The following is a 26,803-nucleotide window of genomic DNA, read 5'->3' as shown; positions in this document are numbered from 1 at the left end:
CCACCTTCAGCATATGCCTAGCTCAGCTCGACCGTGAGCTCCCCCTTCTGCATGTCTTGCTCAGCTCGATCCTGAGCTCCACCTTCAGCATGCCTAGCTCAGCTCGACGATGAGCTTCACCTTCAGCATGTGCAACTCAGCTTGACCATCTAGGTCATGTTGAGTTCAAACTTCGTCACGACAAGCTCATCATGGTCCTTCTGGTCATGTTGAGCTCCACGCTTAGTTCAACTATGCAAGTCATTTAGACCTCGTCTTGGCCTGCCACGCTTCCTGTACCAACATAGTTGCTCTCCAGCTCCATACGCTACTGTTTTTCTATTTTAAATCTTTATTTTAATTGAATAATTAAATACAGCGTCCAATTTTGCGGACACTATTGAGACGCTATGGAAAAATAAAGAAACAGTTCATCTTAGCGTCTGTTTTATAAGACTCAAATATTTTATATTTTTTTAATAAATTTATAGCGTATGTTTTGTGAGACTAAAATATTTTATATTTTTTTAATAAATTTATAACGTCTGTTTTATGAGACTCAAAAATAAAGTCAGGTCGAGGATGGTCAGTCAATGGGGCTGAACACCACAAGCACATGAATCACCAAACCAGCGAACCCATTAGTAAAACAAACAACTACGTACTACCATTAACACGGAGTATCTACGTCCGGTTCATTATTTGCATGTATGCTGATTTTTTGTTATTGTTAGGTAGCCTAATAACTAGAATTTCACCTTTAAGATGCGAGGTTCGAACCCGACTAATGCATACATACAACATGCACCGCAGTTATGCTGATTTTAAAAGCCAAGCAACCTGGAAATTGTTTGAAAGTATTAACCCTTTCATACGTACTCAAACTCAACTTTTCCGTTAATTATTGAAGCCAGTCAATTATGCATACGTAAGATTAGGCACTATAAATACACATCCATTGCTTCCATTCTTTCAACAAAAACAAAGCAAAACAACATGGCATCATCCTTAAGGTTCCTCAAAATGTGTCTCTCTCTTTTAATGATGTTTTTCTTCCTCATCATGTTCATTTCACCTTCATTCTCATCTTCAACTTGTTCCAAAAACAATGACACTCTCCTTTCTTCAAAATTTACAGCAGAAAATCTCATAAGAGGACTTAATCTTTTTCCAAAACATTCCATAAATATACCAAAGAATGATCCTCATCATTTTGTTCATGGAAACATTGTTGAGAAAAAGTTCACTTTCCCTGGTTTTGTTGACTCTGGTCCTTCTGTTGAAGAACTTGGTCATCATGCAGGGTATTATAGTCTTCCTCATTCCAAAGCTGCAAGGTAAACTTTTGATGTTGTGTGTTCTGTTTTATCTATTTTCTGCACTCTTTCTTTTTAAAATTCAAGATTTTTTAAATTATTTTTTTCTTTTAAGCTAAATACCACCATCAAATTAAATGAGATATATACTAAGATTAATGCAAGACTATGTACATGATGCAAGACTATTTTACCTGTGCAGATTAAACAAGGTCTCGTCTTGGTAAACAAATGTAGAACAACTTTTTGTAGTTTTTCTCATTGTTTTACTTGCATGGCAACAATTATAAAGCGCGCTCTGAAAAAGCACCCTTTTTCTATAGTTTATAGTTTAGGCAGCGCAGCGCTTATACTAAGTTGGCCCAGAGAGCGCAAAAAAGCGTTGCCTTAGACAATAGGCAACGCTCGCATAGAACACACTTGTAAACTTTTTCGGCAATTGTTGTCCAAGACAATAAATGTTGTAGTGAGGGCCATATCCCAATTTTTACGTATAAATTAAATTGATGACAACTCTATTGATTTATTTATGGAGAAAGTTAACTTTAGAGCATATTTTAAGGAACTCAATATAAAATTTATCTTAAAAAAATATGTGTTCAACATTTTCAAACTCAAATTTTTGTTTTTATTCAATGCAAAACTTATACTTTTGAATTTCGATATGTGCCCTTTGCAAGATATTCTATTTATTTTGTCACTTTCACTTCATAACAATTTGTTCTGTCAAATGCAGGATGTTCTATTTTTTCTTTGAATCTCGAAACAGTAAGGATGATCCGGTTGTCATATGGTTAACTGGAGGTCCAGGATGCAGTAGTGAAATTGCTTTGTTTTATGAAAATGGTCCTTTTCAATTTTCAAAGGACAACAACTCGTCCCTTGTTTGGAATCAATATGGATGGGACGCGGTACCTATTAATTCTCACTTCACTCATATATGATTGTTTTTTAACATTTGGAATCGAACTCAATACCTCAGAATTTACAACACTCTTATATGATCATCTTGCAACATACTTGTTTTATGTATATACACTTTTTTCCCCTCTTTTGTAGGCATCAAATATTATATTTGTAGACCAACCCATAGGAACAGGTTTCAGCTATACTACTGATGATAGTGATGTTCGACATGACGAAGATGGAGTTAGCAATGATTTGTATGACTTCTTACAGGTGATTTAGTTAATTCAGTGATTAAAGAAAATAATCTCTCATAATAATATTTTAAATGAATACTTTATTAATTAAATTAATCACTTATATTAGTTGATTGATCTTGATTCACATTATATACTAAATTTCAATTGTTTGTTATACTAAATTTTACAATGAAAGGCATTCTTCAAGGAGCACCCTCAGTTCACTCAAAATGATTTTTATATAACTGGAGAATCATATGCTGGACATTACATTCCAGCTTTTGCATCCAGAGTTCACCAAGGAAACAAGGCAAATGAAGGAATTCATATAAATCTTAAGGTATTAATATTATTATTACATTGTCATATAATGTAGATTATATTTATGTAATGTATACTGATTGGTAAACCTTTATAATAAACAGGGATTTGCTATTGGGAATGGATTAACCAATCCTGAAATTCAATACAATGCATATACAGATTATGCATTAGACAATGGACTTATTAATAAGGAAGAACATGATGATATCAACAAGTTGTTCCCAGAATGTCAAAAGGGCATAGAAGATTGTGGTATGAAGATTGTGCAAGTTATGTGCTATTTTTCCTCATTGACACTCATAATTTTTATTTGATTCGTTAGGCACCGAAGGTGGAGACGCGTGCATAATTTCAAGAAGTAATTGCTTTAAAATATTCAATCGGATCATGAACATCGCCGGCAACATTAATGTATGCTATCAAAAAAGAAAAGCTCCAAAAGTATATGATCAAAAGATGGTATGAAAATAAAGAAGTTCACTAATGCATTATGTTATTTGATATGCAGCACTACGACATCAGAAAGAAATGTGGGGGAGGCCTTTGTTATGACTTCAACAAGGTAGAAACATTCTTGAACTTGAAGACAGTAAGGGAAGCTTTAGGTGTTGGGGACTTGGAATTTGTTTCTTGCAGTGGCACAGTATACAATGCCATGTTGCAGGATTGGATGAAAAATCTAGAAGTTGGTATTCCAGCTCTTCTTGAGGATGGAATCAAGTTGCTTGTGTATGCTGGAGAATATGATCTCATATGCAATTGGCTTGGTAAGCTCAAATTTTCAGTCTTAAGCCACTGGTTCGGCCAGGAGGTAACTAAAGTTTGTTCCAATCATGATTTGGATTCAGACTCTCCTGAACAAATCGTCCTTAACTAGAGCTCAATTAATGTGGAGCCAAAATTTGTTGTGTCAAAAATACTATAATTTGTTTATTAGACTTATAAATGTGCTCCTCATTTGATAGGGAATTCGAGGTGGGTTGATGCCATGAATTGGTCAGGTCAAAAAGAATTTACAGCGTCTCCTACAACCCCTTATTTGGTTGATAGTGAAGAAGCGGGAATTCTAAAAAGCCACGGACCTCTGGCTTTCCTCAAGGTTTGTGTTTAAGAATGTATTCATACATGTATTAGACTATTGATCTATATAACACTGACACTTCACATCAAAGGGTATATCTCATGTCTGACATCGGCACATAGTTACATTAAAATATGTAATTATTACATGTGTTCATGTGTCAGTGTTATGTTCGGTGTTAATGTATGTCTTATTAGTACGTCATAGTTGTTGATTCAGTTGTGTTTAACTGTATTTGTTTGGAATAATAGGTGAAAGATGCTGGTCACATGGTTCCTATGGATCAACCAAAAGCAGCACTTCAGATGTTAAAAGATTGGATGCAAGGGAAACTAGTAAGGACAAGTTGAGGACATAATGTCTCGTCCATATGATGGACTCAACTCAAGCACCAAACATAAATCACAATGATGTTGTATACATAATAATGATGTTTGATTGTGTACACTGAAAGGGTGAATGAAAGATAATTTGTTTTCCCTAATTAAGTTCTTTTCTAGTTCTTGGTTATTCCTGCTTCTACCATCTCATAAATTGTGGATCGTAGATTTTGAAGTGAATCATACATCATTATTATCAAATAATGCACAAACACAACTTTGTATTTGATTTGATTAAAACGAATTTGAATTGTCAAACAAGTATATTCAAGATGGAGAAATATTCATATGGACCCAAATAATTATTTCTTAGAAATACTCACAACAAGTAAAAAAAAAATTAAAGTTATATTAATTAATATGTGATAAATTTATTTTTCTTTTAATATTTTTGATATATTTATGCGTCTATAAATTTTATGTCTAAATACTCGTGCTCATGTAAGACTTTCTCTTTAAGATGATGCAATGAAATGCTTCCATAAAACAGAAATGGAGCTTATATTTATTCTCATGAATGAAGGCTTAGACTAAGGGTATGCATGGCTGCTTAGGAGGAAAGTTGAAATATAAAAAACAAAGTAACAAAAGCACACTAAAAATTGCTTATGGAAATTTCTAGTTATAAAGATAATGCACAATGAAAATGAGTCAATGTATGAAGATTAACACCGCGATTAAACTCTTTAACTCTCATTCAACTGCGATTAGAAGGAGACTGAAACTACTTGATACCAAAACTGACTCCGAACCAACCAGTGGTGAATGCTATAAAAAAAACTCATTAACTCAAAGTTTCCATTTCTGAAACACCAATACGGCTTCTCTATTGTATCTAATACTTGTATCATTTCCGTGCTTCATTTACACACTCTACGCACCAATCACATGTCTGTTATTTCCTAGTTAAGGTTGAGGGAAAAAAAAAACAAATATGTAGTTAATCAAAGTTGAGGAAAAAAACAAAAATGTTGTAAGATATATAGGTTGATCATAAGAGACAAAATGTCATAAGGATCAATTAGAAACGAGTCTTTGTTTTAAAGTAGCAAATGTCTACTGGGTTTAGTGTAGTGATGAGGGATTTGGGTAGTATACAAAAACTAAAATTAGCCAGCCATTAGTATTTCTATTTCCTTCCCGCAAAGTGTGATTGAAATGTATTTACCATTTCAATTTTAAAAGCTCTTGTATATGACGAATCAAGATGGGCGGATTGCCATTGATTTTTTACTTTTCCAGTGATCATGTCAATTAGAGTTTTTGAGTCGATTTCCACTTGAAGATGGTGGAAATTATGTCTCCAAACTAGTTGCATTCCCAAGTACATACCTCACATTTCAACGCACAGATAATCACAAGTTCCAATTTTGTGAGAATATCTTTTAAATCATCTATCATCTGAGTTCTGAAAGAGACCACCACAACTAACTAGACCAAAAGAATATATATTCTATATAATTATTTTTTTATTTGATATTATAATGATTTGAGGTTTAAGTTTTGATTTTTTCTTGAGTGCAGTCATAAGATAATATAAAAATAATTTTAACATATATACACTATTATGATGCTAAATAATGCATGGTTAAGAAAATAAAAATGAAAATAGAAGTAAAAAAGTTTCATTAAAAAATATTCTTTTATAAAATTTCAAGATATTAAATATATAATTTTAAAAATTATATTATTATTTTTATTTATTTTAACCATTGTCTCCGGTACTTTTTACTTATTCCATACATATTATTGTTATTTATATATCTTCAATTTTTCTTAGCACATTTTGTGCTGAGGAGACTTTTTTATTATTATATCTCATTTTAGGTCGTTAAAAAAATATATATCTTCAACTTCTTACTAGTTGTTTAAATACAAAATTTATAAAATTTGTCTAATATACACTTAAATGACTTAATGACGTAATACTTTCCCACATATTCTATGACCTCGTGAAAAATATTCGATGTACCTATTACTTATTAAATTGGCTTTCACATTACAATTTTGGATATTGACATAATTTTCTTCATGTTCAACATTATCTTTTTAGGTGAGTGACACCTTTTTGTACATAATGACATGAAAAATTTGGCATGAGAAAAACAATGACATGGAATTATAGTAGCTTAAAGAAACATTTCTTTATTGACAGAAAACCAAACCATTTCTAATTTTAGTTAAAAAGAGTTTAAAGAACTAAATAATGGTTGTGTTAACAAAACTAGCAGTTTTTTTTTTTTTTTTTATAAGCAAAACTAGCAGTAGAGTAGGGATTATTATGATATAGTATATATGGAATTAATTAGATTAAAAAGGTAATAGGTTAAAAGAGTCAAAAAATTAGAAGATCCAATTAAACAACTAAATAAAAATCCACCTCACAAGATAATCTCTACAAATATCTAAATCAATTATTGAATGAAATCTAAGTAACTCCATACTCTATAATTAGATTAGACGGAATCCGTCTCTTTAGTTTTTTTGTTTTTTATTTACAAATTAGCTTCTACTATTGAAATCTATTTTTTTTTTAACAAGTCAAAATGAGATATATTAACTGAATCAGCCTCCCTGGCACAAGACGTACCGAGTTAGAAATCTATTACTAATATATTAAAATCGATTACTATCATATTTACTAATTTATCATCAGTAGTTTTAACCACATTCCAAGTTTTGTATCCTTCATTGTAATTTCACAAAAAAATGTAGAAATAATATAAGATAAATACAATAAAAAGATGATATGCTTAAAAATAGGAATAAAATAAATTGTAGAAAGTAACAAGACAGAACAATCTACACGCTTAAAAGTTATTATAAAAAATATAATAATAAATTATAATTACTATAAAATTTACTAAAATACCCTAAATATTCCTAATCAAATTTCTAGTTTTTTTATTAGAAAATTACACTTGACCATTATTTGTCACTAATACATCAAAAATTGGATAAATATTTGTCATTGATAATTTATTCATTTAGTAAATTTTACAGGAAATAACACAATAGTTTTACTTATATTTTAACAATATTATTTAAATATTTTATTATAAATAAATTTTTACCGTAATATATATATAATGACAAAATTAAATATTGAATAAAAGTCAATAGACTCGTGCGAATGCACGAGTTTTTAACTAGTATTGAAAAATAGTTTAATGCTTGAACCAATTACGGTGTGAAATTTCCAAAATCAAACTTACACCTGCCACAAAGATGTGTGGAGACCCCATAAACATAGCTCAATTGATAAGGATATTGTATTTTTCATGTAGGGACAGATCCATGATTCGAATTCAGATCTCTTTCTACTTGACAAAAAAAAAGTGTGTGTGGAACAAGTAAATGTGAGAACAAAATCTAAATCGGTCAAACAATAAGAATAAAAATAATATTTAGCAATTTAAGTGTAAGAAAATTTAATCAAACTAAATCAAGAATAGAGAGGAGTCAGAGGACTACCATAGACAAAAGTTGTTTATTCAGTTGGCTTAAAATTAACCTATACGTTTGAAGATGATAATAGTTCTCCGAAGGAGTCTTTACGATATAATTGAGGATTTAAGAGATCTCAAATAACAAACCCTAATTTCTACTAATTTCTCTTAAACTCTTATTAACAAAGATAAACATGAATCTCACTACCCATAATATTTGTGTTCTGTTTCCCAACCTTAGATATCAACCCCAAAGAGCACCAAATGCTTAGGTTTGAAAACCTAAGAATTTCTCGATCTTTGTCTCTCTTACTCTAAGATCTCTCTAACCATGAAGCCTCCTCTCAAAAATGGTTGAAAAATGCTTAAAAATATTCAAAATATTAAAACTTATTTGATAGTGTCCTATAAAGTCACAAATAATTTAGTGGCTTACTCTAAAATTGTTGGAAACTGTTAACTCAGATTCAAATTGCATGAGGTCGGGATATATTTTACCTTTCAATCAAGATCATATGATCCAAATTTAAAACCTTTTTTTTTTTATTAAATTACTTTAAAAATTTAAAACAGATTTATTAAATTTTATTTGGACAACCAGCGGAAGGACTCCATCCAACTCAACACAACTTTTTTCGTTTATCATTCTTAGAATTGAGTTTTGGGCCTAATTCATCCTTACAAAACCAGCTTATAAGGTGAGCATTACCCTCACTTATAAACACACATTCATGTCATCTCGCAACCGATATGAGACTTCTTGGCTATAGAAACCAAAACAATTTGCTTGTTCAAAAAAAGAAACCAAAACAATTTTGCATAGTTATATTAAGCACTATAAATATACACAACCATTTCTTCCATTCATCAACCAAAACAAAACAACATAGCATCATCACTAAGGCTCCTCAAAATGTATCTATCTTTTACAATGTTGTTGCTCTTCATTTCACCTTCATTCTCATCTCCATCTACTCCCAAAAACAATGACTATATCGTTTCTTCAACTGCACCCTTTCCAAAAAAATTAACAGCCGAAAATCTCATAAGAGGACTTAATCTTTTTCCAAAACATTCCATAAATATACCAAAGAATGATCCTCATCATTTTGTTCATGGAAACATTGTTGAGAAGAAGTTCACTTTCCCTGGTTTTGTTGACTCTGATCCTTCTGTTGAAGAACTTGGTCATCATGCAGGGTATTATAGTCTTCCTCATTCCAAAGCTGCAAGGTAAATGTCTTATGCAGGGTATTAGTACTATTTCTTTTTTTGTTATTTTTAGTTCTGTTTTGTTCATAATAGTGTGTGCAATTTTGCATAGACATGTTTCAATTGAATAATTTGTTCTGTCAATTGCAGAATGTTCTATTTTTTCTTTGAATCTCGAAACAGTAAGGATGATCCTGTTGTCATATGGTTAACTGGAGGTCCAGGATGCAGCAGTGCACTTGCTTTGTTTTATGAAAATGGTCCTTTTCAATTTTCAAAGGACAACAACTCGTCCCTTGTTTGGAATCAATATGGATGGGACGCGGTACCTATTAATTCTCATTCATATATGGTCTTTTTTCTTTATCAGTAGAATTCAAACTCGATACCTGAGGGTTTACGAGTTACTACGCTTGTGTATGATCATCATCTTGCAACATTTACTTTTTCTTGTATGTAGGCGTCAAATATTATATTTGTAGACCAACCCACAGGAACAGGTTTTAGCTATACCACTGATGATAGTGATGTTCGCCATGACGAAAATGGCGTTAGCAATGATTTGTACGACTTCTTGCAGGTAATTTGATTAATTCAGTGATTAAAGAAAATAATCTCTCATAATAATATTTTAAATGAATACTTTATTAATTGAATTAATCACTTGTATTAGTTGATTAATCTTGATTCACATATATCTAAATTTCACATAGTTTGTAATACTAAATTTTACAATGACAGGCATTTTTCAAGGAGCACCCTCAATTCACTAAGAATGATTTTTATATTACTGGAGAATCATATGCTGGTCATTACATTCCAGCTTTTGCATCCAGAGTTCACCAAGGAAACAAGGCAAATGAAGGAATTCATATAAATCTAAAAGTATTATTACTTTGTCATATAATGAACATTATATTCATGTAAAGTAAACCCTTGTTGAAAAAATATCAATGGAATGTAAACTAATTTGGTAATCCTTTATAATGAATAGGGATTTGCTATTGGGAATGGATTAACCAATCCTGAAATTCAATTCAATGCATATACAGATTTTGCATTAGACAATGGACTAATTAATAAGTCTGAACATGACTATATCAACAAGATGCTCCCACAATGTCAAAAGGCCATAGAAGATTGTGGTATAAAATCGAATTTGATTTCCCTTCTCAATCATAAATAGAAAATTTTACTGATTTTTTGTGCAAGTTACGCGTCATTTTCCCTCTTGGACACTCATAATTTGTATTTTATTTGTTAGGCATTAAAGGTGGTGGTGCGTGCGAGAATGCAAGAAGTATTTGCCTTGAAATATTCGATATGATCTTGGCATTTGCCGGCGACATTAATGTATGATATCAAAAAAGAAAAGCTCTCTACGATCAAAGACGGTATGAAAATAATGAAGTTTGAGTTCACTAATGCATTATATTATTCGACTGTGCAGTACTACGACATCAGAAAGAAATCTGAAGATCTCTTGTATGACTTCTCCAAAATGGACACATTCTTGAACTTGAAGACAGTAAGGGAAGTTTTAGGTGTTGGGGACGTGGAATTTGTTTCTTGCAGTGGCGCGGTATATGAGGCCATGTTGGAGGATTGGATGAAAAATCTAGAAGTTGGTATTCCTGCTCTTCTTGAGGATGGAATCAAGGTGCTTGTGTATGCTGGAGAATATGATCTCATATGCAATTGGCTTGGTAAGCTCAATTTTTTAGTTTTAACCCTCTAGTTTGGCTGAGACAAATAAAATCTGACCAAAGATTGTTCTGGTCAGGATTCGAACTCGGGTTATATCGAACAAATCATTCTTAATTGGAGCTCATTAACTAAGCTAAAACAAATATTTCTTGTGTCAAAATATAATCTCAAATTTGTTTGTTAGACTTATTAATGTGCTTGTCATTTGGTAGGGAATTCAAGGTGGGTTGATGCCATGAAGTGGTCAGGTCAAAAAGAATTTTATTCATCTCCTGCAATTTCTTATTTGGTTGATAGTGAAGAAGCAGGAATTCTAAAAAGCCATGGACCTCTAGCTTTCCTCAAGGTTTGTGTTTAAGGATGTATTAGACTATTGATCTATGTAACAATGACACTTCACATCAAAGGCATATCTCGTGTCTGACACCGGCACATTAGATATTTCATTATCTCTAATTATTACAGGTGTTCACGTATCAGTGTTGTGTTTGGTGTTCATGTCTGTGTTATTGCATCGTAGTTGTCGATTCACTTGTGTTTAACTGTATTTGTTTGGAATAATAGGTGAAAGAGGCTGGTCACATGGTTCCTATGGATCAACCAAAAGCAGCACTTCAGATTTTACAAGATTGGATGCAAGGGAAACTAGCAGTAAGGACAAAATAATGCACTCAACTCAAAATAAAAATCACACAGATGTTGTCTACACAATAATGATGTTTTGTTTGAGTTCATTAGAAAAGTGAATGAAATATAATTGTTTTCTCCTATGTTCTTGTGTTGTTCTTGGTATTCTTGCTTCTACTCGTAAATTGTGCATTGAAGAACTTTAAGTAAAGCACCCATCAAATTTGGTCGTCAATATAGTCATATAACCTCCTGATGTTGTCTCCACACTTGGAAGAATTATAAAGGAGCTGAAAAAATTGACGGCCCACGCTCCATTTAAAATGTTTACAAATTTTACAATTACATAAATAAAAAAAATCAACGACATACAAGTTTACATTGTAGCACTGTGAGAACTATTGTTCGTGGTACTGCGAAGAAATTGAGTTCCATTGAAATAGGTAGCCGATCTTTTATCAGATACATTCTCATTCAAAATTGTAACTGGATCCATGTAGATCCCTAAGTAAGATATCAAAGGTTCTGCCCTTGACTTGTCTACAACTAGCTTCAAATACTGAGATTTTAGTTTCGGAAACAGCAACAGCCTCTGATATCCAATTGTGGTGCCATTTACAACTCGCTTCCATAAACCGTCTCGGTTCAAAGCCTCAAGATGAAACTCAATCACCCTTTGTCCCATTTGAATAGGCTCTTGAACTTGTAGAACATTAAAGGATACTAGTTCTTTGAGATTTATGTACAATATCCATTTAGTTTGGCTCTCCTCGGGAGCCCAATAAGTGTGTATACCTTCTTCAAGAACTTTGTATGGACTAAAGCGAGAATCTCGGATACCTCCTCTAGTGCTGCTGGCATTAAGTGAAGCACTTGCAGCCAAATTGTGGGAAAATATGGAGCGACGGAGTTCGCTGAACTCTCGAAGAACCTGAATATCTTCAGATGAAATAAGGCCCGAGGAGTTTGGGGGGACATTCAATAACAGCTTACAGTTTCGACCAACGGAAGTATAGTATATTTCAAGTAGTTTCCTCGCAGATTTTGGATGTTCTGAAGGATGCCAAAACCAACCAGGTCTGATAGAGACATCACAAAGAGCAGGCACCCATTCAGAACCAAATGGATCTCCTTGCTTTAGGTATCTGTTAGATTCCCCAAAACTTTGATAAGTAACAATCTTAAGCCTTGTTTGGATAAACAGCTAAATTATAAGCGCTTATCATATAAGCACTTATGTGTAAGATATTTCAATAATAAAAGATAAAAGAAAGTCAAATTGTTTACTTATAAGCTATTAGTTACTTTCATTAGTTATCCTGGAGAGCTTATGGAAGTAAGCTGAAAATAACTTATGCATATGTCATAAGCTCGCCCAAACAGTCTCATAAGTGTTTATGACAATAGACTAGCTCAAATAAGAAAATCCAAATAACCTAATCTTAGAAATAAGAGGACCACTCACCCTATGCAATCATGAGAGTGAGACTAGTACATTTTCGGCATGCCACTTGAAAGCATTTCTATGGATTTGGATCCCTTGCTGCCAAATGTCGAGAGAACAAGTTGTCATGCAGTCGGTGGATTTACAGCATTGGATTTCATGCAGTCAATAATTTCAAGAGAAAGGTGCCAGTAAGTAATTAATCTAATGCTGTAAATCCACTGATTGTGTATTCCCATAACGGCAGGAATCCAAATCCCATTTCTATCCATCTACACTACATTCACAAGTGTGAGGCCTTCCCATTAATATTTGCAGCAACGAGCTAATGATTGAAGCTTACATGCTTATACTTCAATGACTTTAACTCCATAAGTATCTAAATTGTTTTATGAAAATGCATTTAATTAGACGATCATGATAATGATGATGACTGACAATGTAACGGATCTTTTAATCAGACATAATGTGAAACTAGGACATAATTAACAAACCAACTAAGATGAAAGCAAAGGAAACTATATTAGGAGTGTTTGTATGAAAGAGAACTCACTCTGGATCATTGTCGATGTCACCAATTCCAATGACGGACCGGTTGAAAAGAGACCAACAAGTGGATCCAGCAATCCCATATTCATTACCAACCCACCTATTGTCAGGACCAGAATCAGAATAAATTGCGGCACTTGGTTGGAGCTGGTGAATGAGAGAAAACCAACTCTCAAAGAAATATTCCATGTTCTTCTCTCCTTCTCCTTTCGCACCATCCAGAAAAATGTCCTTTATCTCTCCATAACTAGTTTAAATAATAGTCATCAGCAACAGATTGTCAAAGAAAGAAAAAAAAGATTCACTGCATCATGGAGAGGCAAGAATCCAAATCAAGCCAATCAAACTATTCCAAATAACATCAACTTCAAGAATATAAAAATCACGTATAGTTCAAAGAAAAAGGTTCCTTTAAACCTAGCATGGTTCTAAACTGACAAGGATGTACTCATTCTCAAATCACATAACAAGTTAAGATCCAGGCACACTTCATAATTTAGCTTAAATTAAGGCCGGATAGACACCTTAAATTTATTTATTTGTTGGTTGCCGAAGGTATCCTCTAGCCGGAAGCTAGAGATAATCCTTTGAGGTACAAAGATCCATTTTCAAAGCTGACCTCTCCCAAGTCCCAACAAGTGTTCTTCCACACGCACTGACCAGTGATCAAACTCATGACCACAAGCTTAAGGAACCTAGTTTGGACACCCTAAATTTAACTAAAAGCTGACCCGAGTTTGAACCCTAGCTGGAACAATCGTTGACAAGACTTTACTTACCTCCAAACCAAACTCTGGATTAACAATCCTTCCCTTGGGAACCGGAGAGTTTAGACCAACAAAATACTAAATCAGTAACACATAAATTACACGTTTGTAAAAAAATTAGATACCATATATGATGCACGGGTACTCCATTTGAGGGAGAGTACCATTACCGGGTACGTACCCGTACCAGTACCGGGTACATACCCGTACCTTAATTTATGCCCATACACGTACATTAGTTTTTCTAAAAATGTCGTACCCCTACCGGTACCTGTATTCGTACCCGCACCTAGGCAACGTATACCATAAATGAAAACTAGTACTAGTTGAAATTTGAAAAAGACAAAAAGCTAACTACTCACATGTACACAACAGTCATAAGAACTAGAAAATAAATGACAAAACTAGTTATAGTATTCAAATAAATGGCCAACATTAAAGACATAAAATAAAACTCAAATCTGGAATTAAATAAAACCCAATTTCAAATTTCAACTCCTCAATCACAAAATAAAAAGATCAAATTAACAACTAATTACAATTACCTTGTGAGTAACTCAGTCATTTGTGCCAAGTAATGTTGATTATACCGCAAGGTATCACCATAACACTCTTCATGCCGATCCCACGGCGAAAGATAAACCCCAAGACCAACTCCGGCGTCTTTCGCGGCGGCGGCAAGATCAGCAACAACATCACCATTCCCATTTCTCCAATTACTTGACCTCACTGAATAATCAGTGTACTCAGAAGGCCATAAACAAAACCCATCATGATGTTTCGCAGTTAACAAAACTCGAGAAAATCCATATTCTTTAGCAACATGAATCCATTGAGATGCATTGAGTTTTGTGGGGTTGAAGATTGTTGGGTCAGCGTGACCAGTACCCCATTCTGAGTCTGTGAAAGTGTTTGGTCCGAAGTGGAAGAAAAGGGCCATGTTGGATTTTTGCCATTGGAGCTGAAATGCATTGGGGAGGGGTAAAAGTGGAAGTGGTGGTGGTTTATGGTATGATAAGACAGGGATTAGAGAAGAACATAGAGTTAGGAAGAGTATTTGGATTGGGAAAATGGGTTTTGTGCAAGTTTGGATTTTGAGATTGGGATTATGGGTTTTGATGAAGGATTTCAATCTTGTTTTCATGTTTCTGTTTATGTTGTTCATATTCATGCTACAGTTTGAGACTTTGAGTGTGTTAGTTTGAGTTTGACTTTTCTCATTGAATAGAGTACTATACTAGTACCTAGTTTGAGTTTGACATTTTCTGTTGAATCATTCCATTTAAGGGCTCTTAATTTTCTACATTTAATTTGAAAGCTATTTTTTTCCACCATCGGTATCGGTCCACCGATAATCAACATGCTTTTATAACATTTGCATTTGATATTTTTGGCTTTCTCGCACTAAAGGATGTAATCTTCTACAAAAAGTTCAAAAGATTACGAATAACAATGTTGTTTCCCCTAGAGCCATGAATGTTATTTTTTAAGAGAATTGGTTTAAACATTCAAAAAGGATTAACCATATAACTTGTTCTCCGCTTGTCTTTCATTCCTATGCAATTACCCTATATTTATGAATTCAACTTTAACTATATGGACCGAAAAACAAAATTTAAGATATTTATATGGAACAAAAATATGTTTAACCCTGTCTTTTTTAAAGGGTAAAATGTGTTTTTGGTCTTTGTAATGTTAATGAATTTGGGTTTTAGTCTCTAAACAAATTCCTTTCAATTTGCCCATTTAATTTCAAAATACTCTCGTTTTAGTCCTTAATGTAACCATGTCACACAAAAACGTTGACATTGTCATAATCTGCTGACTGGACCACTCTCGCGTGTTCAAAGGACATTGTTCTTGGCAAATTACATGGACGAAGGTTTGGTCTAGTGATGAGAGGTTTGAGTAGTATGTTATAGGTCCTGGATTCGTTCCACAGCTCATTGTAAACCAAAAAAAAATCAAAATTTACACGAATTACATGAATGAAAACAAAAATTCGCACAAATTATAATGACGATTGACGAAAACCAAATTTTTCACCATCATTAAAAAACTCTTCTCACATTCTTCACACTACAAACTCCATAAACTTTCAATGCCATATAAAATACACTTGTCAAAGGTATGTGTCTTAACAGTAAGGTCAAGGAAGCTCTTCACTTTCATGACCATGTGGTTGCACATGGATTTCACTTGAATCAAGTTAGCTATGGGATATTGATCAATGGCTTGTGTAAAATGGGGGAAACTAAAGCCGCATTGCAGTTGTTGAGACAAATTGAAGGGAAATTGGTCAATACTGATGTGGTAATGTATAATACAATCATTGATAGTTTGTAAAAGGAGAGTGACACCTAATGTTCAGAGCTACAATATTATAATTAATGGATTCTGTAAGATTAAAATACAAGTTCTCAATACAAGTTCTTACCAAAGCTCAAATTTGGATATTGTTTTCTTTCATTATTTTGACTTTGGGTTTGAGACCTTTATGATAGAATTTCTCAATACAAGTTCTTACCAGTAAAGCTCAAATTTGGATATTGTTTTCTTTCATTATTTTGACTTTGGGTTTGAGACCTTTATTGCACCAGCACCAATGTGATATCTCCCAAATTACACTCAAAATCATTATAAACGTCCATCTCAGGATGTGAATCTAGTTTTGTTAATTGGAGCTTTTTGAAAGGTCTTGGTTGTAATTATTTCAAGAATGTGTGTTCTAGTAATAATCTTGAATATACTTTTATATTCTAGTTTACTCATTTTTGGGTTAACTGTCAGCTAGTACGCTGTGGATATAGATTTCTGTTAGCTGTTTCCAGTAATATGGACAATCTGGTTGTCTGGTAACTAGCTGCAATTTGCAGCCAAAGATATTCAGTTGGGGTAAGTAATTGAAGTAGCCAAAGTCAGAACTTTGAAGTGCATAACTGTTAAGGTTCCAGGTTTCTCGCGTTCCCTTCCTCTCACCCTGGCTTTATATCCTGTAGAAATTATAGATCAATTCTGATAGTTAACAAGGGAGGTAACTTGTGACAGAAGTACTTGTTTTCAAAGGACATTTGGAAGGAGAATATATGCTAGCATGATTTCATGTTTTTTGCTTATGGTTGCTGGTGTGTGCTATAATCGGTTGATACCTTTTATATCTTGTAGTATTTGTGATCTATTGATAGTTATAGATCAAATAGAAGATAGTCCAATACTCAAAGATTATCTAGGACTTTTACGCGCCTGACTCGGGTTCGAATGCTGGCAAATGATGTTGTTGTTGAAACTCTCTTTTCTTCTGAGAGACAACATGTTTATTCCCGGGGACTTAATCCTGTTGTATAAACCAGCATGTTTACTTTGCTGTATAAACAGAACTTATAAAGTTCCACATCTATTTCTAAAGTTTTGGTGTTTTTCTGTGGATTAAAAAGCCCTTAATACTAATGATAGTGTTAAGGTGCAGAATGTTTTTTTTTTGTTTTTCACATCATTAACCAAGGACAATTTTGTAATCTAATTCATAATTTATCTTTTTCATACAACATTAATTACATTTTTTTAATTTGTGTGATAAAATCAAAAAAAACTTATATTGTGGTACGAAGGGAGTATATGATACACAAATAAGATAGTTAATTAAAGGGTGAAACATGTTAAGAAGGAAATATTTTAGGGTTTAACTCTTGGAGAAGGTGAAAAACATTAATATTGATACTAATTATTAACTTTTAACTGTTTAAAAAATAAAATTGTATGGTACACAAATAAACTGTGAAGAAAGCAGAAAAAAAAAATGCGCAGGAAATGAACCAACTCCTATTTTTCATTGCTTGTCCGAAAAAATAATTATATTTTTTGGAAATGTATTTTTAGAGGAAACAATTTGTCTTAAATTATTTATTTTTTGGGTAAAATTTAATTGAATTTTTGTTTTCTTTTTACCAACATTATATTGGTTGGTTTGAGTGAAATTAAACTGAAATCTCTCCAACATTATGTCAAATTTAAGTTTTGTTGTTGGAAAAATATAAGTGAAAGGAAAGGATATTCCACTAAAAATGATCCGCCAAGTATTTGTGACAACCAAAATTAGGTAAATTCTAATATGGACCACTTCATCAAGTGATCCATGGTGGACCAGTCATGAATAACATTATAACGAATACGAATTTTACAAAATTCACTGTTGAATTGAAACTTTATATCATATAGATCATCTATAGAAAAATTTAGAAAAATTGAAAATCATTTGATATGTTATCAATAACATATCAAATGATTTTCAAAAAAAAATTAAAAAATTATGAATGATCTATACGATATAAACTTTCAATCCAACAGTAAATTTCGTAAAATTCATATTCGGTATATCATTTGTTCACGGTGGACCACTTGTGAAGGTGGTCCACCGTAGGCCGTAGCATTAGCCACAAAATTAATATTACTTTTTCTAATTTTAAACTTACGTGGGATGTGGTTATCCCTTCTACTTTTTTTATTCCAAAAGATTGTCAAAGCAATTTATTGGGCCAACGAGCCCATATCAGGTACTTGTAAGGTAAGGGAGTTCCTATTTGCAGACCCGTTTATTACTAATATACCATCAATTTGTGTAAATTTATACTATTTCTATTTCAAAATAACATCTGTCTAGGAGATTTGTGAATTATAACGTGATGTATGATACAAGATTACTAGTTGCAGTTTAAATTGTTGCTTATTATATCAATATTATACCAATGGTTTAAAAAAAAATAGTACTTAATATACCAACCACTGTAAAAGTTTGTGTATTAACAAAGAAATCCATGGAAGTCACCAAAATCATTGCCTAATCTTGTGAATTAGGCAACAATTATTTTAACACACTTGAAATTAAACTATCATTTATATGTTTAACAACGGTTTTATATGCTGTTGAAGATTGCAATGCCACGAAATGGTGTGAAAGTGTAAACAACACATAATTATTATTAAATACATAAAACTAGCTCATGCATCCGTTACAATATTGTTCTATGACTATTTGAGGTTTGAAGAACAGGGTTGGTATGCTAGGTAGCTGGTTGAAATTTCAAAGTCGCAAATTAACCAATCTTTACTGATGACGAATCGTCACACTCTCTAATACATGCCTATTTTAGCAACATTAGATGCATTTTAGTAGGTTTTTAGCAATAAATATAAGAGAAATCTAACCATAAGCTTGATTACTTGTTTTGCAAGAAAACAGGAAAAATTGCAGGAAATGGAGGATTTTCACTACGCTGGGGGCGTAGCCCATCACGCGCCGCGTGATGGAGTTCACAGGGAGCCAAGATTTTCACACTGATCACGCGCGGCGTGATGCCGTACCACGCGCGGCGTGAAGTTTTGTTGAAGATGAAGATTGCTCTCTGACTTTGATCACGCGCCGCGTGATTCTGTTATCACGCGCGGCGTAGTTGATGGATTTGCAACCACGCGCGGCGTGATAGATCTGGCGCGCGGCGTGGTTGCCTTCTGTATATATAGTTTCTGCATAATTCTGTTTTGTGGTTGAAAAATTCTGCAAATTTGATCTACATTCTGGTTTGGAACTTCAAGATTGGGATTCAAGACTCCAGAGGATAGCTCCAAGCACATCGATAGCATGAATTCACAAGCCATGACATTGAAGCTCGGACGCGAACAAAGGGAGATGAGGAGCTAAGTTCTTCGGAGGTAGGATCTAGGATAGCCTAGGATGTAGATAGAACTCATGTAATCTGCTATATGTGTAAGAAACTACTCTGTTCATAGTGTTGATTTAATGCAATTCGATGTTTAATGCTTTATAATCCTTCATTAGTGTTGTAATGATTTCGAGTTAAGTCACGTGCGAGAGTATTGATTTAATTTCTGAACTGAATTGCATTAAGCGCTCGAGTGTCTCCGGTCGAGAGATTGAGGCATAGAGTGTAGCGAACGATTGACGCGCGTTAATATCATTCGTTGTAGGTAGCTTCCGCCCGAGAGATCGGGGGAGTATCGACAACGAATAGAGTGGATTTTGACAAGAGATTGCGATTCACTAATTTGTCGATCTAGTTGTTAACACTTGAGTAGATTCCTATGATATAGTAGATTGCATGTGGTTTAGCTATAGACTAGGCGATTCCGATGATTCTACCTCGCTTTTCCATTATATCAAAGCACGTTTTCAAACAATTCATCACTCAACATACCCTCAATTTATGTGTATTTCTTGCATAATGTCTATGAGCACTATTCGACTAGTTGGATCACACAATCCCTGTGGATCGATATTTTTATTACTACGTGGTAATTCGTTCACTTGCGAAAATTATCCATCATTTACCAACCTCGTCAAACTGATCATTGAAATTAATCAAGCAGTAATATTCATGGTTTCTTTATAAATTTAATAATCTATCACACCAATAATAACAATGGCTAAACTAGATCCAAGTTATTATAAATTTAAAAGAGAGAAAACAAAAATATGTCACACAATTAAGATGGTGTTTATAGGTTTTTTTTCTTTCAAAACTCGGTATTCAATCTAATGACCTATTAATCTAATAACATACTAATCTAAAAAATCAATCTCATTGTCTACTAGCATAAATTGAAATTAGAGCAAAATTATGTATGACTGACTTAACACAAAATTTGACACCAAACATATTTGGACGTAAAACCTAAAAGATAGTATTCTAAAGTGTCAAGCCTTCACCTTTGGAGTCGGGTCAATGTTGATGTTGCATTATAGATTCAAAGTATATACTATATCCCTGCAAGTTACTAAGCTAGCTATATATATTTGTAAAATGAAGTGAGTGATTGATTGGAAATTGGGACTTTTACCATTCCCTATTTCATAGACCATGGCCAGAAGGAATACATAGCCACCAACAACCACCACGCTTTCTGATCAAATCTCATCTACTATATTTATTTTTCTGCTCAAACACTTAACTCTTTCTTCTTCTATATAAATAAATAAAAATATTATTGACCAACCAACCCCTACTCTCTCTATATCTTTATCTATATATGCATATATCACATATTCCTAAATATATACTTTCCAATCCCAATTAATATTACAAATCTAATGAACAGCTTGAGTGAAGCAATACTATATATCTGATGATCACTTGAAGGTCTACGTAGATATAAATAAACTTATGACTGACTCAAAAAAACAATTAATAGTTTTTCTCAATAATTCTTTTCTGTTTTAAATAATTTCTATTAACACCTCCCTATTTTTATTACAATATCCATATCCTCTTTTTTTTGACATAACAATATCCATATCTGAATGTCTTATTTTATGTTTCTACTACCCATATCAAGTGATCGATATGAAAACGTCATCCATCCTATGGTCATTTTTTATTATTTTTTGACAAAGTATCCATGGTCATTAATCAGCGGAAAATGATCTTTCAATTTTTCTTCTCTCAAATTTTTTTTTTCCTTTAGGCAATATGTTTCTCCATTAGCTTTTTCAAAATTACAATATTCTCTCCTTTTTATATTTTAAGAGTCTAGATTTAACACATCATTTCCTCAAGTGTTTTTCCTTGAGAGAGTCCTTATCCTGTCCTTGCCCATTACACGAATATAACGCCACATCTCTTTTAATGTCTCATAACATTATCTTTTAATCTCTTTTAATGTCTAATTTACGCCCTATTTGTAATAAAGAGTGAGGATATGTTTCATGACTTGTTCCTTAATTTGCCACCGCACTAAGGGGGTGTGATCTTTTTGTCTCGATCATCCCTCTGAACCGTGATAACTTACGCACTTGGCTTGAAAGACTTTAGTACTAATTAATCTTGGTCCTACTGGTCCAATTATTTATGTGGAGGATTTGGTGCTCTCGCAATAGGTATATATTTGTAGGTATCAAGCATTTCGTCCAGGACATTGGCGTTCAAGTGTTCTCCCTTTTACATCATCATCGTCTTCATTGTCTTCTTCTTCCTCCTCCTCCTCCTCCTGCTCCTCCTCATCTTCTTTCATGGTTTGTGGCCTAAGTTTGGCGAGGAGGCTCTTAATAGATATGTGTTCCTCGAATCCAATTTGGGTGGTTTAGGCGGTATCATTCATGATCACATATATATGGTCTTTTCGGCATGGATTCCTTGGATACATTAGTAGCCCATGCATTTTGCATGCTAAAACATTGGAGTTGTATCACGATTTGAAATTGTGTTGGGAGTATTTTTCTAATTAAGAGGGTGCTATGAGTTGCGGTTGTTGAGAAAACAATCCAATGACTTGTGAAAACAATCAACAATGTAACTTGTTTGTTACTTGTTTTACAAGTTGGTTATTAGTTTGATTGTTGTAACTACTTTAGTTTGTTAGTTAGTAACTAACTTGAGTTAGTTACGCTAATTAATTACTCTAGTTATCTTGTTAACCAAGCAATACACTACAATTTGTATCTCTATAAATTGTATTCAAATAATCAATAATATCAATGTTTATTGATGAAACTATTTCCCCTCTCTCGCTCTCTTCCACTCTAATAGAGGTGGTCTTGTTGTCTCCATGAATCCACGTGTCATATCACATTTCCTTTTAGTAGATTCCATGTTGCGTTTGTATTTGTTCGACTAATTAGAATCTCTTCTTTGTTTTTGTTTTTTTTTTTTCTTCTACTTTTTTATTTCCCTTTTGTAAAAAAATTTGTCCAAACAATAATATTACATGTGTCATAATGTCACAGCTACTCTTATACTATTTGGAATATATCATGTTTGGCTCCTTTAGATTTAAATGTATAACCAAATTATTAGGGTCAAGTGTTTAATAATTTTTTTGAAGGCCAATTCTTCAAATGAACTTGAGTTCAAATGTTAATGGAAACGATAATCAGATTTTATTTACTATAAATATTTAAATTTTTGTTGTTTGAATACAAAAAAAAAAATGTCAAATTTTGAGCTTATAGCTTATAATTTTTTTTTTTTGAACGGAAAATATATTAATAACCCCGTCTCTGCACAAAACGAACAAAGATCGGTAAAAAAAGAAGTACATAATAGTGGCATCATATATATGCGGACACCGAAAATAAACACCAAAAAACAAAATTCCACCTAAGCGAAATCTTCTTCCTAATATCATAATCAGGAACAAAACCCCACCTAATCAAGGCCTTCCTCCTAATCCCATAATTAGGAAGGCACCCTCAGGTTCCATGCCACCAGTGAAGACAACCCAACCCAAAAAGTTGTCACTAGACACTAACTCCTGACCTCGAAGCAAAAGTGATCGGCCCATCAGAATTCAAATAATAGCTTATAAGTTCATATGACAAAAAAAGACATGTTTGGTAAATGTTTTTTAAAAAGAACTTTTAGCTTATTTTACTAGCTAATATAACTTATATTTTAAACGTTATTTTAAATACCTTATGGGCTTATATTTTTTTCTTCCGACTTTACCTATGTTGTCTTACTTAAAAAACGGCCAAGAGCAATTTATTAAAATAGGCATAAGGTAAGCCATGAAAACAAGTCAAGATACAACCAGGGGAGGACCTCTTTTTTTTCTAAAAAAAATAAATAAATATTTTATAAATAATTTTAAGTCATTTTATATATATATTCGTACAAATATTAATGTAAATATTAGTTTAGAGTTTATTATTGATGACTGTAAGTCCCTCGTACATATATTAGTTTAAGTATTAATGCAAATATTATTAGTTCCTAGTCTATTATTGATGATTTCAATTCTTTCATTATATGTAAAGTATTAATTTAAGCTATATATCGTTTAATTTTATAACAATTAACTTTAACTTTGTTTGGCAAAAAAAGGTGAATAACTAATTGAATTTGTTGTATTGGGTAAAATTACCAATTCAACTGGAATATAAATATGAAATGACATAATTAATATTTAATTTTTTTGAAGTTAGATAATACGAGTAAAATTGACATAAAAATTAATAAGTTATAAACTAATTGAATTAGTTTATCTAAATAAACTATATGCTACTCTCTCCGTCCCAAAACTTTAGTCTTTTTGGAGTTTTGCACGGAGATTAAGAAATGATAAGTAAAGTCATTTTTACCCTTACTTTATTAAGAAAGATAAAATATATTTAATTAATGTTTTAACTTTTGTAAGGGTGTAATTGGTAAAGTATCACTAAATATGCATTGGTTTCTTAAAAAAACTAAAGTTTTGAGACCAAATTAAAAAGCTAAAAAGACTAAAGATTTGGGATGGATGGAGTAGTATAATTTTGTGTTCTATATATTTTGGTTCAAGGTAGGACTTTGTGAAGACTCTAACAATAGTAATATGCATGATTTAACAATTATAGTCTTTTTCTTATTCGAATAGAAATTTTGTGATTTTTTTTTATGTTTATTTTTTAAAAAAAAAGAAAATTTATAGTTCGTTGATTTGTTGTTCTTTTTTTGGATATACATGTTGTATTAGTAAATCTCATATATTATTTGTTGCTCAACTGAATTATCAATGAATTTTTTTTCAAGTAGTGCATAAATTTTTTAGCCCCACCAATTATTTGTGTCTGAGTCCGCCCCAGGATACAACTATTGTTTTAAATTTTAATGACCACACAACTAAAACATAATGTCTCGATAATCTAACCCGTAACTCCAATATTCTACTCTCATTCGTTCCTGTTACATTTCTACTACTAATCCTATGATTACACCCAATTAATACTCCTAATCATACTTTAATTATATTATTTCATATTTTTATAAGTTAGTTTGACCGTTAATTTTATCGAATATTACAAATTCAATCAAATAATTTATTCATCATAAACTAATAACTTATCAATTATGGCTTATTTTTTACCCAACCTAATCAAAATCTGATACCATACCGTGATAAAAAAAAATACACATTAGTTTTACTTGCACACTGCGGTTGATGAAAGCAAAGCATGCATGCACGTGCGGGGGGAAGTTCGTATTGTACGGACTACAGCCACAGAACAAAGATATCTCTGCCCCTCAATCTCAGTTTAGCTTATTTTAATTTTTTTCCTTTCTTTTTTTATTACTACAATAAATATCAGTTTTAGGTATTAACGGATCTTACTATACTAAGAATAAATGGATGAAGAATTAATATAATTTTTTTTTTTTTGAATCAATATAAATTTAATTTTAATACTACATTAACTAATTAAAATCATCTTATCTGATAATTTTCAAAGACTGTTGTTAAATTAAATATATTTTTATAATGTATCAAATTTTTATTGATTGGTGATGTAAATATTCGTTGATAGTGCTATGTATAATGTATTTATATAAATTGATTTAATATATAATCCTGAATGTTAAAAAGTATAGCGTATCTACGTTTTTTTTTTAAAAAAAAAAGTAATTTTTTTTTTTTTTGGTCAAATCTAGTAACTAGAATTTTAGTAAATAAGTAAAGTGTTTGAAGTTTTAAGTTTGAATTTCGACACCTAAATTTAAAATATGATGTTCTTATCAACTAAACTAACTCAAGAAGACTATATATTTTTATATATCTATATATACAAATATTTTATTTTAATTCTTTAATTAAAGTTGAACCACTAATGTATTTATCTTAAATAATTTAAGAAGCACTTTTTGACTTTTCTCTTCATTTTTTCCTTACCGTTGACATTTTATGATCAATAGTAGATTTCAAATTTACGTTTTATATTTGTTTTTGTATGATTCATTTGTCTTTTTACACTTTTTTTTTTGGCTTCTAAAGCGCGCCCTTTAATTTTTAAAAGAGATTAATCTCTCTGTTCATTGAAATAGTTTGGCACAAATGTGTAATTATATTTTATTATTTAAATATGTAATAATATTGATATGATATATGGCTCCTTTTTATGTTAGTGTCCATTCCAACAAAAAAATTAGAGCCCACTTAAAGAAAAATCAGGTCCATGTTCGATCTATAATTTTTCATTCATCAACATTTTATTTAAATGCAAATTTTGTCTTTAGACTCTTTAAAAAAGAAGAGTATATATATTATTTTTTAAAATTGAATATAAATTTTTTATGGATAATGCTAAACAGTATCATAAAGGCACATACTAAAAAAAGAAATTAAAAATAAAGTTAATATTAGAAAGATAACTTTTTTTTTTTGGACTTGGATACTCTCAATCCATATTTATGTCAATCTCTCTCAACCATAAATCATAGCCACTATATTTAATCTAACGGTAGAAAGAGAAACCCCCGTCCATATATAGAAATAATAAACCATAACAAGAATCATGTTTCTTTTGACACCTTTTTTTTTGTGACATATTAAAATATAAAATTGAGATATATTTTATTATTAAAAAAATTGAAAAACTCTAGAATAAAAGTTTGAAAATTTAATTATTATAAAAGTAAAGTTTGAAATTTAATAATTTTTTTTAAATAAACTTAATTAAATTATTTTATCATATATACAAATTTTAAAAATTCAAATTAACATTGTAACAAAAAAAATCCCACGAGAATATTTTTCCGTGTTGTTCTTGATATTAGTTTTATGGCTTAACTACATATTTGGTCACTTACGTTTATTTTAGGTTTCAATTTGGTCCCTTACGTTTAAAAAGTATCAATTTGGTCCCTTACGTTTATTTTAGGTTTCAAGTTAGTCATTTCCGTCAATTTTGTCACATAACAGCCAATTTGTATATGTGGACTGACACGTGACACTTGGACACACCAACACGTGTACTGTTCAAACGGTGTTAGTGACAAAACTAACGGAAAGGACTAACTTGAAACCTAAAATAAACGTAAGGGACCAAATTGATAATTTT

The 26,803-nt window shown here is 32.0% G+C and overlaps 3 protein-coding genes across 3 annotated transcripts; 2 read left to right on the top strand and 1 right to left on the bottom strand.

Annotated features, from left to right (window-relative positions):
• Positions 1-975: 975 nt before the first annotated feature.
• LOC123898695 (serine carboxypeptidase-like) lies at positions 976-4,195 on the top strand. Its single transcript, XM_045949709.1, has 9 exons — positions 976-1,316; positions 2,032-2,206; positions 2,355-2,474; positions 2,637-2,780; positions 2,866-3,016; positions 3,087-3,175; positions 3,273-3,531; positions 3,730-3,863; positions 4,097-4,195. The coding sequence occupies exons 1-9, from the start codon at positions 976-978 to the stop codon at positions 4,193-4,195; spliced, it is 1,512 nt and encodes a 503-aa protein (XP_045805665.1).
• A 3,810-nt stretch (positions 4,196-8,005) lies between these two features.
• On the top strand, positions 8,006-11,259 carry LOC123896627 (serine carboxypeptidase-like). Its single transcript, XM_045946995.1, has 10 exons — positions 8,006-8,027; positions 8,565-8,907; positions 9,037-9,211; positions 9,347-9,466; positions 9,628-9,771; positions 9,881-10,031; positions 10,151-10,239; positions 10,337-10,592; positions 10,806-10,939; positions 11,158-11,259. Exons 1-10 carry the CDS (start codon positions 8,006-8,008, stop codon positions 11,257-11,259), a joined length of 1,536 nt encoding a protein of 511 aa, XP_045802951.1.
• A 201-nt stretch (positions 11,260-11,460) lies between these two features.
• LOC123899361 (alpha-L-fucosidase 1-like) lies at positions 11,461-15,237 on the bottom strand. The gene is made up of 3 exons (XM_045950470.1): positions 14,526-15,237; positions 13,218-13,460; positions 11,461-12,365 (listed from the first exon to the last, which is right to left on the bottom strand). The coding sequence occupies exons 1-3, from the start codon at positions 15,149-15,151 to the stop codon at positions 11,597-11,599; spliced, it is 1,638 nt and encodes a 545-aa protein (XP_045806426.1). The 5' UTR covers positions 15,152-15,237; the 3' UTR covers positions 11,461-11,596.
• Positions 15,238-26,803: the final 11,566 nt, after the last annotated feature.

Source organism: Trifolium pratense, linkage group LG7, assembly GCF_020283565.1.
Source record: "Trifolium pratense cultivar HEN17-A07 linkage group LG7, ARS_RC_1.1, whole genome shotgun sequence".
Classification (NCBI taxonomy): domain Eukaryota; kingdom Viridiplantae; phylum Streptophyta; class Magnoliopsida; order Fabales; family Fabaceae; genus Trifolium; species Trifolium pratense.
Note: the sequence above shows the minus strand (reverse complement) of the source record. Positions and strands in the feature narration are given on the sequence as shown.